The 15,802-nt window shown below is 53.5% G+C and overlaps 1 protein-coding gene across 1 annotated transcript in view; it reads right to left on the bottom strand.

Annotated features, from left to right (window-relative positions):
- Positions 1 to 4,796: 4,796 nt before the first annotated feature.
- The window catches only part of TRAM2 (translocation associated membrane protein 2), an 81,686-nt gene continuing 70,680 nt past the window's right edge, over positions 4,797 to 15,802 (bottom strand). Inside the window, exons 6-11 of the mRNA XM_012760852.3 lie at positions 15,252 to 15,336; positions 14,551 to 14,621; positions 13,191 to 13,295; positions 12,766 to 12,909; positions 11,734 to 11,897; positions 4,797 to 10,441 (exon numbers count right to left, since the gene is read on the bottom strand). Coding sequence (XP_012616306.2) covers positions 10,368 to 10,441; positions 11,734 to 11,897; positions 12,766 to 12,909; positions 13,191 to 13,295; positions 14,551 to 14,621; positions 15,252 to 15,336 — 643 coding nt within the window. The 3' untranslated portion in view covers positions 4,797 to 10,367. The remainder of the gene's footprint in view (positions 10,442 to 11,733; positions 11,898 to 12,765; positions 12,910 to 13,190; positions 13,296 to 14,550; positions 14,622 to 15,251; positions 15,337 to 15,802) is intronic.

Raw genomic sequence — 15,802 nt, 5'->3', positions numbered from 1 at the left:
GAATGAGATTAACATTTGAATTAGTAGACTAAGTAAAGCAGATTGCCCTCCCTAATATGGGTGTGCCTCACCCAATCATTTGAAGGCCTGAAGAGAACAAAAAGCCTGACCTTCCCCCAAAGAAGAGAATTCTTCCTGCTTGACTGCCTTCAAATTGCAACATGGGCCTCTTTCTGCCTTCAGACTCAACCTGAAACATTAATTCTTCCTGGGTCTCCAGCCTGCTGGCCTTCAGACTGGAGCAACACCATCAGTTCCCTGGTTCTCAGGCCTTTGGATTTGGATTGGAATTACACCCTCAGCTCTCCTGGGTCTCCAGCTTGCCAACTCACCCTGCAGATCTTGGGACTTGTCAGCCTCTGTAATTGTGAGCCAGTTCCTTGTACTAATAAATCTTTGTCTCTCTCTCTATATATATATACAAATACACACACACACACGCATCCTATTGGTTCTCCTTCTCTGGAGAACCCTGACTAATACAGACATAGAATGATTAAAAGCAGGAAGGAGGAATGATGGCATTTCCTACAAGCGTCATTTGGGGTGTTGGAAATGAGCACACATTATTGCTGTTGCTGCTAGCCAACCGCCTCACCACTACCCATCTCTCCACCTCAGTATTGTAGGGAAATATTCCATATGTGTTTCAAACTGTGGTTCTAGGCCCATTAGTAGACCTGCATTAAAAAAAAAAGAAATATAATAGAAAATATCAGTGCGGTACTAAGGGTATGTTTTTTTTTTTTTTTCATGAAGCTTCTGTTTCAACTGAGCCTGTATTTATTGGATCATGATGTATAATAAAACGTATTTGTTGGTGTGGGCTGTAGTAAAAAAAAAAAAAAGAGAGAGAGATTTAATAAACATTCCTTTTAGAGATCCTGGCTTTGATATAGGAGGGAAAGAGTAATAGCAGTTACTGGTTCTCTAATGAGCTATGACTGGCTTTTTAGAACCAAGGCTGCTCTTTGGTTGAAGTCAGCCACCAAGTTCATCTTTAAAAATGCTATCTCTGCCAGGCGCAGTGGCTCACGCCTGTAATCCTAGCACTCTGGGAGGCTGAGGTGGGCAGATCCCTCAAGGTCAGGAGTTCGAGACCAACCTGAGTAAGAGCAAGACCCCCATCTCTACTAAAAATAGAAGAAATTAATTGGCCAACTAAAAATATATATAGAAAAATCTAGCCGGGCATGGTGGCGCATGCCTATAGTCCCAGCTACTCAGGAGGCTGAGGCAGAAGGATTGCTTGAGCCCAGGAGTTTGAGGTTGCTGTTAGCTAGGCTGACGCCACGGCACTCTAGCCTGGGCAAGAGACTGAGACTCTGTCTCAAAAAAATAAAAATATAAATAAAAATGCTATCTCAAATTCCTCCCTGCCACCCAAAAGGTGGCATGAATGAGGAAAGAGTGATAAGGGATCCAGCATGCCTGGGCCCTCTCAGAACTGCTGGGGAACTTCCCTTGGCTTCCCCTTCCCTAATGAGCTAAGCTACCTCCAGCTTATTAAAAGGGTTATAAATGTATTATGTTGACCCCTTTTCTGCTCTAGGCTATTATTGTAAGAACCTATGTTTTATTTTACTCCCATTCATAACCATTTTTTTAAAGTCTCATTTTCAAGTCCAGATGCTCCTTGACTCACAACAGGGTCACATCCTGATAAACCCATCGTAGGTCAAAAATATCACAAGTCAAAAATGTATTCGATACCCTGATAAACCCATTGCAAAGTAGAAAAATCATTAAGCTCAACCACTGGAAGTTGGGGACCATCTGTATTTATGCTATTTAATTATTTTTTTAGAGACAGGGTCCCACTCTGCTGCTCAGGCTGGGGTGCAGTGGGGCAATCATAGCTCACTGCAGCCTTGAACTCCTAGGCTCAAGTGATCCTCCTGCCTCAGCTTCCTGAGTAACTAGAACTACAGGTACGTGCCACTATTTTAGAAATGGAGTCTTGCTATGTTGCCCAGGCTAGTCTTGAACTCCTGGCCTCAAGCTGTCCTCCTACCTTGGCCTCCCAAAGCGCCAAAGTGGATTACAGGTGTGAGCCGCCATGCCTGGCCAAGAGTGTCTTGTGTTTAAGTTTATTTCAGTCTAAAAATTACTAAACTCTCTCCTGCCTGCCCCAGGCTTAGAAGCCTGTAGTGAAGTGTGTGTGTTAGGGCAGATATAGTGGGCTGTTTCCTCTTTCCTTTTGTCTTCTGCTCCCTTTGTCCCTATTCGGCCACGTCGCTGTCTCTAGCCCTTGTAGGCTCTGGGAAAGGTTAATGGGTAGAAGCCAGAGAAAAAGGCAAAGTCTTATTTCTGTAGCCGGTAATGTCATAATCTGGGTGGGGCTCTCTGAGTGATATATGCCCAAAAGCTGCCTTTTTCTCTCCCTTAAAGCACTCTTTTTTTTGTGAGTGTTTAGAAAAACACTTTTCCACAGGGAACCCAGTGTACCATTCTTAAATGTGGATGGTCCAGTCTCCTCCTGACTGCCCCACCTCTAATAGTGTGCCCCACCCCTCAAGTTCCTTCTAACCCTCTCAGGAGGTCCTCTTGGATGGGGGCCCTTTCAGGTCCACACACCCTTCCAGGGTGTGCAGTCGACGTGCCCAGTGTTCTCACCCACATAGCTCTCTGGGCCATGCAGTTAGGCAGCTCAATCCCTTTCCTTGAGACTCACTTTAGCTGAGAACTAGGCATCCCAAGTCTTGTGCTGTCCAAACTCTGGGAGCCACGTGTCAAGTCCAAGTCTGTTATAGCACCCCCTCACTTACCTTGCAGAGCCACGGCACTCTGACTGCCCCTTTCAAGAAATCCACACTCACCAATATTTTCTTCGTCACCCCTGCCTCCCATGGAAGAGTGGCTTCGGGACCCTCCTCCACAGATCTTTCACAAATCTGCAGCAATCGGCAGCATGTAGAGATACTTGCCAATTTTTGTCCTCAGCCCAAACGGAGAATTAGGAAAGTCTCATTTAATATACTCTTACCCACCCTTTGAAAGCCAAGTGCTCATAGCCCTTTTAACTTCGGTTCTGACCACTGATCTTTTATTTTCCTATGTCTTTTCCACAAGACTAAATATAGATATCTTTCTATTGACTATAATGGGGACCAGTATTAAAAAGTCAGCCCCACTGTAATTGTTAGCAGTGTCTCAGAGAGAGCTCTCTTGAATGAGTTTGGCTCTATTCACACCTGTTCCTTAGGCTTGCTGCCTGCCCCTCACCATGCATCCCTTTCAATTTTACCCAAGATTGAGAAAATGAGAGCTGACAGCACCATCACCAGGTATAAAAGCAACTTCATGAAAGACCAAAGCCAGCAGGTCATCTATGTGGTATCCGTGCACTCACCACTCACCTGAGAGTTTATATGTAATACATGGCAGCAAGTGTAGGAACCAGAGCAAGTCAGAGCAGGTCACTTTCCCTACTAACATCCTAACTGGCAGTGTAGCCATTAGATGCCACTAACTGCTTATGCTATAGTCACAGCTGGCAGACATCTGGAGTCCGGGACTCAGGTGGTGGAAGACAGCTTAGCCTGCAGCAAGCAATACTGTAGTAGGCAGAAATGACCGTCACTTCAAATTGGCCACCAGGGAGTTAGAGAGAGAATGAATTAGCATTACCTATTAGTGTTTGCAGTGGAGACGCACTGGTAGCTGCAGCTATCAGATCTAACTGAAGGACTTGTCTAAGGCTCTTCAGGGTGACTTATGGCTCCAGGGCTAGTAAAATCTGCCTTGTGGGTGAAGACTGGCTGTTGCCTGAGCCACTACTCAGAGCCCTGGGCCTGTACCCTGTCTGCACCACCAGGGGGCCTTGAAAATACCTTTAAGGTGTGTCAAACCCATGATCTATCCGCATTGAGGTATTTGGGACCAACAGACACAGACTTCTCTAAATGTTTCCAGAGAATCAAGGGTCACTTGGGTAAGTGACTCTTGAATATCCTGCTGGCACATGAGTATGATCAGGTTCATTAAACAAATAAGATCAATTTATTGAGGGCTGTATATGAACTTAACATTCAATATCTCTAAGTTTTACCACCACCATGCCCTGCAAAACAAAAATAAAACCCCTATGTGTCGCAGATAAGCAAACAGGCTCGGAAAGATTCGCTGCTCCGGGTCACCTACCCAAGTGTGCACCAAAACCTTCCCTCCGTTAGTACCACTCACCTTCACCGCAAGTAAATGTTCCCTCTTTAATTCCCACACCCTGTGAGTGTCGTTGGTTAACTGTCACCTGTAACTGCACTCATCTCTTGAGCTCTCTCCAAATATGGTTCCGGAAATGCAGCAGACAGCTATGGGCAAGCAGGCCATCTAAGTGACACCAGCAATCCCCACTGCCTGCCATCGTTATAATATTTAGATGTGTTACGGTCAACAACGCATTTGGTGGCTTTACACACAAACTAACCCCATCTCCTCCAAGCCAAATGACTCCACGGTGGAGCAGGCATCGAGGAGGATGCGCTTCTTTCTGGAGCTTCCTAACCACAAACTTCACGCTAAGAAAACCCCTTTTCCCACTTTACTGTTACAGAGTCAAATAAAAACATTGCATATGACTATCCAGCACTTGATGTAACTGACCCTCCACCTTTAATTCCAATTCCCTAATCCACATCACCACATTTCTATCTCAAGATCTGTAAGAAATGACTATGAAAAATATTAGACACAGAACTGATGCAAACTCATTTTTCAAGTGGAACCAAACATAAGCATCCCGATTAAAAAGCACTACTGTATAAAAGCTTGTCAAGGAATTACATCAGAGACAATTATTCTGATAATTCTATGCCTTTTATTCAGTTATTTCAGAAAATATTTGATCATTTGTTTCAAAATGTACATTTAAAAAATCCATACAAAATTGCAGTTTGTTTTTAAAACCAGACAGAAAACAGTGGAAAAATGATTTGTGAAAAAAAGTTCTCCCAAAGTAAAAAGACATCCCTCCCCCCCCCTCAACCCTTTTACATGAAAGCATAAATATGGCAGGTACAAATTTTCCTTGAGTTCCTTGTTGTAATTTGGTCCATAACATGAACAGGCTAAAGTAGAAAAACACAGAGACAATCTGTCCACATTTGCATTATGAGTTGCTCAGGGCACCAGCAGCCTCAGCTCACCCTTCAGATGTTTATTAAACAGAGGAACTGAAATATGAGGTTTACAGTCTCATCACATACACACTCAAGGAAACGGTGCTTCTATCACAGCCAGGTCCTATCAGGTGAACAGGGCTATCCACCTGTGGCTGATTCTCAGGAAAAAAAAAAAAATCTCCTTCCTCTCCACGTGAACAAGCAGCTCTGGAATGCTTTCAGGCAGAGTGACAGTGATGTCATGGGCATCACTACAGATCTTACTCCTGCACACTGACTTATGCCCCATCATAAGGATGGGTTTTTCCTCTTCAATAGAATTAAAAAAAAAAAAAAGAAATACATGGACTTCTAAGATGATGCTACATGTTCTACAAGAGTGCCACAGAAACCCACCCAGGGCCACGAGAATGACAGCAACAAAAGCAAAGTGGCTGACATTTCTTCTGTAAAGGGATGACGACTACCCCTCCCGTGGGTCCCATCTCTCCCCCACTCGCAGGGAAAACTGTCAGGGACAGAAAGGCCTGTGGAAGAGACCACCGGCTGGGAGAGTTATTGCACAACCCGGTAGAGTGAGGAAAAGGCAGGCAGGCAAAGGGGCAGGGGCAGAGGGTTGCTGCTACTAACACAAGGTAACACTGAATCAGGAGCTCACACAGGTCTGCAACAGCCAGACTAGACCACCTGTCGAATGCGTCAGCTACGAGTTAACACTCAAGACTGGGAAGTAAAAGTAAACACCTTTATCGTAGAAACTTTGGGTTGAATGGGAAGCAGAACAGATCGGAAGAGGGTCATGGTTATGTATTCGATCTGGGATGGAGGGGGACTGGAAGAGCAGGGTTTGCCGTGTGGGGCCAGAGGCACAAGGGTGAGATGGGGTGTCAGGGGGGTGGTGGTTCTGGAAGTCTCTGAGCTTCCCTAATAGGAACGAGGCACAGGTGTCTGCGGTTGGGCCACCTCACCGGCTCCTACAGCCACCAGCAGGCCACAAGAGAACTGACACACGAGGGAGAAACCGGGAACAACACTGAGAACACTCCAGACCCTAATGCAACGGGAAGGGGAGGGTGTCAGAAACGAATGAGGCAAAACTGTCACGATCCGCGTCCCTTTTATATGTAACCGTACTGAGGTGTGGTGTCCTCAGCTGCATATGACAAACAGCTCTAGAGCCCTGGCGGCTGGGGGCTGGCCGCGAAGCACAAGCGAAGACCACACGGCAGAGTAAGGCACTTACTATACACACACGTGCACGCACACACAAAGGATCTGCTCAGGACAAAAACTCTGTGGAGCAAAAGGCCGCAGGGAGCCTGCAAATCCGAATGCTTTTCTTCTTCACAGCTCTGCTTAATCCGGGCACCTCCGCACGGGAGTGAGGCAGCCCTCCCTGGGGAGGAGCGGCCTTTCTCAGCCCTTGGGGAGGTGCCAGGGGTAGGGCAAGGAGGGAGAAGCCGGTAAAGTCTCCCTCACGGGGACAACCGCGGGCCAGAGAGGGATTGGGACTGCATTCAGGCCTCCAAGTCATCGACAATGTCCTAATGCTCCAGTAACCCCCGCAGCCCTCTCCTGCCACAAGGCTGCACGCAGAAGGCCGCAGGCGGGAGGAAGAACGGCAGGGCGGTCTGTCGTCCAGACTCCCAGGCTCTCAGCACTCTCCCCGGTGACCGAGAACAGAGCCTCAGAGGATCAAGGAAGGAAGCCCGTTCACCTGGGACACGGAGGCCCAGCTATGTCCAGACTCCCCCACTTCCTCTCACACCAGGCCCAGGAAACCCAGACTGTGGAGGCCGAAGCACATGAAGGAAGCCCAAACCCAGGCCTCCCCCAAGCCGCTTCTGACTAAAGCCACCGGGGAACACAGCTGTTACGTCGGGAGGGGACGCGCTCTCTGACCCTGCCTCTTAATTCACTGCTTCGGAAAAAAAAAAAAAAGGTCAAAGGGGGTATTGAGGAAGGAGGTCCCAGAAGCAAGCGCAGAAGCACACACCTGTCCCAGGCAGCAGAGGTGTTTAAGGTGCCTGGGATGCTAGTCATGACAAGCACCTGTGAGGGGACCATAGCACAGACGCCTATGTTGGCTTCTCGGATGTTGGGAAGTCCAGCCTAGGGACAAGAACAGACAAGGTTCTCAGCAGCCGCATAGGTCCGGTGGCCCCGGCCCGCGCCAGGTGAGAAGTGACTCACACGGGGAGCGGCGGCAACTCCCCTCCTGGCTCGGCCCGCTCCCCTTTCGCCCAGAACCATCCCCTGCCTTCAAGAGGAACACATGAAACCTATTAATAGTGCGGCTGGCAGAGCCTGGAAGGTAAAAATAGCTTTCCCAGCACTGAAGCTCGGAGGAGGGGGCCCGGCGGCACGGGACTCCCCCGTCCGGCAGGGCAGCCTCCCTGTCCTGCCACTGCCACCTGTGGCCTCCCCACACGCGCCGGCCGGCCGGGGATGTCTCGAGGCCGCAGGTGCTGAGGTAGGTTACATCTCTTCTCCTGCGCTTGGCGAACGGTGCTGAGCCGGCCTCTCAGACTCGGAAGAGTATGGCAAGGGCCTTCGTAAGTGGCCTGGCACTTTGGGGACAGGCGCTCATGCATGAAACAGAAGAAAGTAGCCAAAGTCACCTAAATTAGAACAAGCGGGCCCAACAGGCTCACAGGCTGACGTGGACCTGCTTCAGCTCTGGCAACGTGGTTCGCGTCAACCTGCCAAAGACCTGGCTCTGCTGTGAGACAAATGTGCCCGAGAGGCTGGTCGGGAGGTGACAAAGGAGCCCTATCTACCACTTAACCCCACACAGAATGTCCCTGAAGCCCAGGCTAGTGAGATGCCAGCCTTACTCATGGTCTCAGGGTTTTTTTTGTTGTTGTTCTGTTTCGTTTTTTTACATAGGACAAACCCTGAACACACCCTGGTCCACTGAGAAGCAGAGCCGGCCTAAGCCCGCCCCAGACACTGGCTTGGTGGGATCACACCCAAGGCACAATATACTGGCAGCACTGGAAGCCTGCAGACTTAGGAACACGAAGCCAGGTCGTCTATGGCACCCATAGAGGTGTCCTGGGACACAGCCACGAAAACCTACACACGAGAACCGAGGCTGCTTGAGGGCAAGACGTCAGCGGCTTTGCTCACCACCTGCCCCGCGCCCGGCACATGGCGAGCACACGGTACGTGCCTGGGAGAGGGAGAGGCCTCCGGCAGGAAGCAGGTGAGGCCCAGCCAATGACACAGCCGAGAGGGGACCCAGGCTAACGGGGGAGCAAGGTGGGCTTAGTAGGCTGTTGGCTGAACATTCCTTCCATTAGCAGATCCCAGGCAGGGGAGGGAGTACGATCTCAACGTCAGCCTGTGTCAGGGCTGTGTGACTGAAATGGCCGAGTGGTTTGGTTCCTGATCTGCTCTGCTGTGTTGATACCAAGCTACGAGCTACCCCTTTCCCCAAAGTTCTGCCCTGCCGCCTAGAGAACTGTCAGAGAAGGAGAGGGAGGGATGGGAGAAACGCGCATGTTCGCAAACACTGTCCCACTCCCTAAGGGAAATCAAAAGAGGCCCAGGGTATTTCTTCCCACTTCTGCAACCTTACCTTGGACAGAGAGATGGTCTGCAATGGTCTTAGGAAACAAATCCCTCAGTTGCTGGAAAGTTAAAAAATTTATCTATGACGTAAGAGGGAGTTGCTTTGATGAAAAGATTCATTTCCTCCCTTTTTGGATAAAAATCCAAGGTTTGGTTTCTACTGGACGCCAGAAAGAGGACGGGTACACCAATGACACTAGCATTCCCGTGCCCGCCAAGAACGGCTCCCCTTCGCCTCAGCTCAGAGTTCCGAGGTTCTTAACCAGGACCTTTTAAAGTCTACCCCCCTTCTGCAAGTCCTTTCAAGGCACCATAAGGACTCGGAGGCCTTGTCTTCAGGGGGAAAGGAGGGGAAAAGATGTGTTTGGGAGGGGGGCAAAAAGACTCCTATCATCTAGCTAGCAGAGTGACCCGGAGTCAGTCCTGGCTTCGCGCCTTCCAAGATGCTAGAGGTGCGCTCGACAAACACCAGCAAATGACAAAAACGATTCCAAAGAACACTCAGCTGGTGAGGCCAGAGTGAGAATAGCCCAGGCGACCGCCCCCGTGATTGATACCGGGGGCTGTCACGGGGCTGGAGCCCTTGGGGCTTAGTGTTTCCGCAGCTAGAGACGGCGGGGCCAAGGCAGCGAGCTTGGCCCCAGACGGGGCGGCCGGTTCGGAGCTCAGGCCCAGCGCTGTCTCTCTGGCAGGCCTGCGCACCGCCGCCGTTTGGTTTGGTTTTGCATGCTGGTGAACGGCTGAGAAAGCAACTACAGCTGGGGCAGCTGAAGAAAGGCCTCGGTGGACTTCCCCGTCGTCCTTTCTGCCGCCATGACCTTTTCTAGAAGAGCTGCTGCTCACGCGCTTTGCTCTCGCTCCCCACGGCGGGCAGACCTGTCCTCCTTCGGCGCTTCCCCCCAACAGAGCAGCAGCCAGCAGGGCTGGTTGCCGGTCCCTGCCCGGCCGTGGCAAGTCACGAGACCCAACGGAGTCAACGCCGTCCTTCTGGATCCAGTCGAGTTGTCAGGTCCCAAGGCCAAATGCCTTGGCGTCTGCAGCCAGCGGCGGCTGCCGCGCCTGGCGACGGGCGGAACTGGCATCTCGGATCTCGCCGGCTAATCAGCACCAAGGAGACGACGATCCGGGACGGCAGGGTGCTCTCCTCTTCCTGCCCCTCCACAAGGGGACACCGAGGCACCTGCCACTGGGCCCCAGCTGGAGGCTCCTTGGCACGAGGCTTCCAGACGGACAGGTCCCGGGGCCTGACGGACAGGACTGCAATCTCAGCTCCCTCCCGCCGTAAAAATCAGACACGGAAAAATTGCACGACCGGGTGAAACGAGAAAGTGAAAGAGAAAGCAGCAGCCATGAAGGAAGAGAAAGAAGAGGCAAAGAGACAGACGGCCTTGAGAACCCGGGCTTCTAGGAGGCCCAGCTCAGGGCAGGGCTGAGGACTCGAGGTGGCCCGAGGGAGGGAAAGAGAAAGAGTTTTGGCTTTATTGAGAATGGCGTACGGACGAAGAAGAGACAGCCAGGAAGCAAGAAGAAGAAACCCCTCACTGAGAGACGGGCCTCTGCCATTGAGACGAGCACCAGGAGCAGGAGGGCGGAGGCAGGGAGGGGCCGGGGCTCCTTGTCCCCTGCTGCACCCCCACCAGGAGGATTCCTGTTCTCAGCACTTTGGCCTTAAGGAGACTTGAGTTTCTTAGTCCGTGGGGAGGTTCCATTCTCTGCCTTCACCACTCCATTTTCGTGGTAACCTGGGAGGTGGAGAGAGACAAACACATGTGGCGTTCCCATGCAACGGCGGCAGCAGCGGGGAGGTGGGCGGGCAGGCAGCCCTGCCTCTGCTCGGGGACAAGCCGGGGGGACACTGGGCCACAGCTCCCACAGCACAGGAAGGCCAGCAGGCAGCTCCCGGTCAGTTCCTGCTTTCCCCAGTGTCCTGGACAGGTGGCCTTGTTTGAGGGGCTCGGGCTCTGTCCTTCAGCAGGAGGGGCCTGGGGGCGGCACACAGGAAAACTGAGAAGCAGGGAGGGGCCTGCCCGCCCGGGCCCGAGGCTGGGGCTGCACGCCCACTCAGCTCACTCACAGCCGCCAGTACCCCCAGTTCCTCTCGGGCCCCTGCAGGGCACCAGCCCATTTCAGTAACTCCCAGGAACGGTGGCAACAGAAGCAACAGGGTACACGAGGCTACGGGGACAAGGCCTCACTCAGATGCCTGACACCCATCTGGCAGAAAAATTGTGCTCTCTTTCCATTGTTGTTAAAAATACCTCCGCGTGCTTTCTCAAAGCCGAAGAGGTGCGTGCGGCTGCAGCCTCATGCCCTGCACCTCCCCCGCCAGCCAGGCCCGACTCCTCGTCACACCCAGTGGCGCACGTGTCTGATTCAGACACACATGAGCCCTTGCCAAGCAGGTGGCTGCCTGCAGGAAGGCAGGTGAGTCAAAGAACAGAGCCTGGTGCAGACAGGACCGGCAGGCGGGACCGACAGCGCAGGGCTGGCAGTGCCTGGGCACTTGGAGGGGGCAGGTGTGTGCAGGGGCCAGAGGAGAAGTGGGTGTCCCAGGCTGCTGCCCACCTAGCCCTGCGGCACCGTGAGTCACTCCTGAAGGCAGAGGAGGAGCCAGCAGGCTGGGAGGCAGGGGCAGGCTGGGATACGGAGCAAAGGGCAGGTGAGGACAGAGCGGCTGTGCAGCACGGAGAACGGGCGCCAGCAGCAGCAGCAGCAGAACTTGGCCGGGGTCCAGAAGCCACCCTGAGGACATGTTTCCCGCCAGAGCTCCCCACCCAGCCACTGCCCTGCCCCGCAGTGGCCAGGGCTCCCAGCCGAGTCAGGGCCAGTCCCGCCCACCATCTGTCCCTGGCCCACACCCAGCCACGTGCCAGTCAGAGAGCCAGGAGCCCCAGGCCCGGGAAGGAGCTGGGGAGGAGGAGCCCGCAGGACTGGTCTGGGGAGCATCCGAGGAGGAGAGGAGCCTGGCTCCTCCCCGCCCGTCCCAGACAGACCTCGCCTGGCTCTGCTCTCTGCCAAGGGCCCTGGCACTCACCACATTCCCTCTTGACGGGCCTGGCTGGTAGTCTGGGGGCAGCTGGGACTCTCCGCTTGGCGCTCTGCTCGTTCCAGTATTCCCGCCAGTGCCGCAGCTGGGAGTGGATGAAGCGCCACATGAGCCAGGCCTGGGCGGCACACACCAGCAGCAGCACGCACAGCCTGCGGGTGGGGGCAGGGAGGTGGGCTTGAGGATGGGCTCATGGCCTTGGGGGACCAGGGCCCGGGACCCTGCTGCTGTGTGGCCCATCATCTTGGGCCTCCCCACCACCATCGCCAGGAAGAAGAGCGTGAGCTTCGGCCAGTCTCTAGCTCTAGCACACTTCAGGTGTGGGGACGAGACGGGCCAGGGAGACACGAAGGAAATGGCGACAGGCGTGCGTCCGGCTCCTCGCCACGCTACTCCCGTGCTGAGGGAGGGGTCCTTTGTGTGTGTCTCCTCTGTGTCCACAGCACAGAGCAAAGCTGAGGCGAGCCCCACAGATACTGGTGGAATTCAAATGAACTGCAGCACGGTGTAGCTGGAATAATTCCCGGAGAGTGGCTTCTCACCTAGCTTGTCCCTTAAAAGCAGAACCACCCCAGACAAGTCACCCTCCCGGGCCTGTGGGCCTTAAAGAATCATCATGGCTTCCTCACTATCTTCCTCACCCGGAGGGAGGGCTCTGGGAACATGGTTTTAAAGAGCCCACGTGTGGCTGTAACAATCAACTGAGGCACTGGACGTGACACCTTGGTGACACCACAAAGCACTGATGAATGTAAAGGAATTTGCACTTGGCACGAGCCCCGGACTGCAGTCTGAGCACACCGGGGCCAGAAGTGAAGATGGCCTTGAAGGAAGAAGGCTGGTACCTCTTCTCTCCTCGGGCCTCGTGCCCAGAGATTTCCAGCCAAACATCAACATGCGGGAGGCTCAGACGCCCGCCACCTCCTGACCTTCTTCGGGAGTCGCGCCAAGTTCAGGGGGCTCCGGGCAGGGCTCGGGGAGCCCTGACCAACCACCTCGGGCTTCTGCCCATCAACTCACCGGCAAGGCAAAGTGTTGAAGTTCCCTTTCTCGGGGTCAAAGGCCTGGTTCTCCATGCGAGCCAGTCCGAAGCCGATGGCCAGCACGGCGAGGGTGAGGATGAAGAGGCGGGTGACCCCAAACACGGCAGCCCAGGCGTTGAATCTGCTCAATGGCAGGAGAGAAAGTCAGCCTTTAGGGCCCTTGGAGGAACCTTCACCCACTTCAGAAGGGACCCCAAATGGGAAGAGGATTCGAGGGTGGCATTGGAGAGTGCATGAGGGATGAGACAGCTAGAATAATATGCTCCAGGAAAAAAAAAAAATAGGGCACCGCCTGCAGGTGAGCGGGCAGTGTGCACCCAGGGAGGGACCCTCCGACCTCCAGGCCTCTGGGGAGGCCGCTGCCCAGGCCAGGGCAGGCCAGCTTCCTGCAGCCCCACTTACAGCTTCTCGTTGTTTTCATCTGCGAAGTAGAAGAGTCGAGCCATGTGGAAGAGGAACTCAGTCGAGTACTGCAGCAACAGCAAGATCAGGCCCAGGCGGCTGAGGCTGGGGGGAAAAGACTGGCCTTACACTCCCCCCAAGATGCCACGCAGGTGCCCCTGCACCTGGGCTCAGGCTGTCCCCTGTGCCTGGGCTCTGCTTTCCCCTCCCACTTTCCCTGGCTGGCCCTGTGTCGCCCTTTAGGATGCAGTTTAGCTGTCACTCCCTTCGGAATTTTCCTAGTATGACCCACTGGCCTTTTACCTGTCCTGTCTGGGTCAGGTGCCCCCTGCCTACTCCCATAGTGAACCTGGCTTAGGCTCTTGGCAGCGCTTAGCACCACCTAGGTTGGGACCAAGCACAGAAAAGTGCTCATGGCAAGTCTTCTGAGCTTGGAATATAGAACTATGACGTGTTCCTACTTGTACACTCTCCCCTGCACGTGACACATGAGCACCCCACTCAAGGGCAGAGCTGGCACCACGACGCAGCCTTCGACCCTCAGAGACCCATGTAGGACTGAAGCTGCTACGAGCCTCCAGAGACAGAGAACAGAGCTGAGCACTCCCTCCCTCCCTGCCTCTATTAATCCGAGTCAGTCGCTCTCCCGGGACGCCTGCTGGGAGAACCTAGGAGACAAGCGCCACCGGATCTCCAGGCACTTTAGCAAAAAGCTATATATAGCAAGTGCTCAAAATGCCAGGCGAGAGAAAGTGAAGTACAAGGTGTTCCCCTGCACCACATGGATAAGGCTCAGGAAAAGTCCAAGTTATCAATGGCATAGCTCATGCATCAAGATGCTTCTTTTCCTAAGAGACTCTCAAGGCCAAACACTACAGCAACTCTTTCCACTTCTAGAACCACCGAGAAGCAACTTACTCTCCATTTCGTTATAAACCAAAGGGAAGGGAATTCCAGAGTCACAAGCTCTAGTGGCACATGCCACTGGACACCTCAAGGCAGGAGCCAGCCTGGGGATACCTGCAACCCCCAAAGCCGCAATTCAAAGGCCAACATCCATCGGAAGTCTTCTCGGGTTAAAGAAGTCACCCTTCTGGGTTCCCATAGCAGGTGACAGACACCTGCCTACCCCACTAAACTGTCCTTTCTTAGGTCTGTAACTGTCTCGCCCACCTAGGCTGAGAATGAACCACTGAAGGTAAAGGAATCGTCCATTATCCATCTCCGTTTTCCCAAGTCTTAGCACGGTACTCGGCACACGTGGGGTGCCCAGTAAATGCCTGCCAAGCAAATGCCTGTGTGGATAACTGCATGGACGTAAAAGGGCAAGGAAGTCTGGCTGGCTCCAGGTCGCACTCACTTTAAGAGGTATGCTCCAGCGATGTGCACCAGGTACAGGCAGATGTACTGGAGCTGGCGGGGGATTTCCTCCTGAAAACAAGAGAAACGCACGGTAAAGCTGCTCCTTCTCCAACCGGAGATGCGGGAACAGAGGGGACACGTGCAGGGGGTGCGAGAGGAGGCCGAGCCAGCCTACCCTCCTCAGGGCTGGGCTGCTGCAACACACGGTCCCATGTCACACCGTGCACCGGGCCACTGAAAATTTCAAGGGCATTCAGGTCCACTCCTGGATTCTAGCAGCTTCGGGGCTGGTGTCAGAGCGCGAGGATTGGGTTGAGAAAGAAGGGACAGGCACTGGGGAAGAGGGCTTTGGAAATAATTCAGAGGGAAACTATAAAGAAGTTTTTTTAAAGATGGCAGGGATGGCAAAACCCTTCTCTATCCAGAAGATGAGAGTTAGATTTCCCCCTCAGAGCCACATGCCTGGCGGAGGCGGCAGGCGAGAGACTGACACTGGTGGCCTGCCCTCACGGGGTCGACGGGGCGCTTCTCCAGGGGCTGACTGAGCAATTTACTCAACAGCCCGCAACACGTTCCCATCACAACCCGCCACTCGGTGCTTCCAGAGGAGAGGGAGGGGAGGAACCATCGGGAAAAGCAGGAGGGGAGTGGAAACGAACGAATGGCCTCCCAGAGTGGGAAGGAGAAGTGAGCACTCACCTTCCGTACCTTCTGGAAGTACAGCTCAGGCAGCGCGTGCAGCCAGTAGGCCAGCTGGCACAGGTAGAAAAACTTCACCTGGAAGCTGGAGACAGGGTGGCGGGTCACATGGGCAGGACAGAGAAAAATGCCGAGCACAGGAGGGAAAGGCACAGGCCACTCCGTGTGGGACAAGCTGGGCCAGGAGTGAGGGAGTGAGCCCAGCAATCACCCACCCTGAGCCCGGGGACCCTGGCTTCCCTCCTGGCCTGTGCCCTTGCTCCACATACAAGACCGGCTGAAGGGACATAGCAAGTCCAGGGATAGACACAAAAATGGCTAAAAGAGTGCCAAGAAGGGCTTCTTCAACCTCCAAGAAGGAGCTGATTACAGAGCACTGTTGACAGAGATGGTGGCCACGAAATATGCTAAGAAGCAATGAATGGCTCTAAGTAGCTAGGGCACCATCTAACTCAGCTCAGCATCCTTTGCCATTGTTGCTCTTAAAGGTCTTAGAAAGGCAAAGGGTGGCCTCCTGAGGGAGATGGGCCCAGGTGTCACCCTCCTGGCAT

This window comes from Microcebus murinus, chromosome 5 (genome assembly GCF_040939455.1).
Source record: "Microcebus murinus isolate Inina chromosome 5, M.murinus_Inina_mat1.0, whole genome shotgun sequence".
Taxonomy (NCBI): Eukaryota; Metazoa; Chordata; class Mammalia; order Primates; family Cheirogaleidae; genus Microcebus; species Microcebus murinus.
This window is presented reverse-complemented; position numbering and strand designations above follow the sequence as displayed.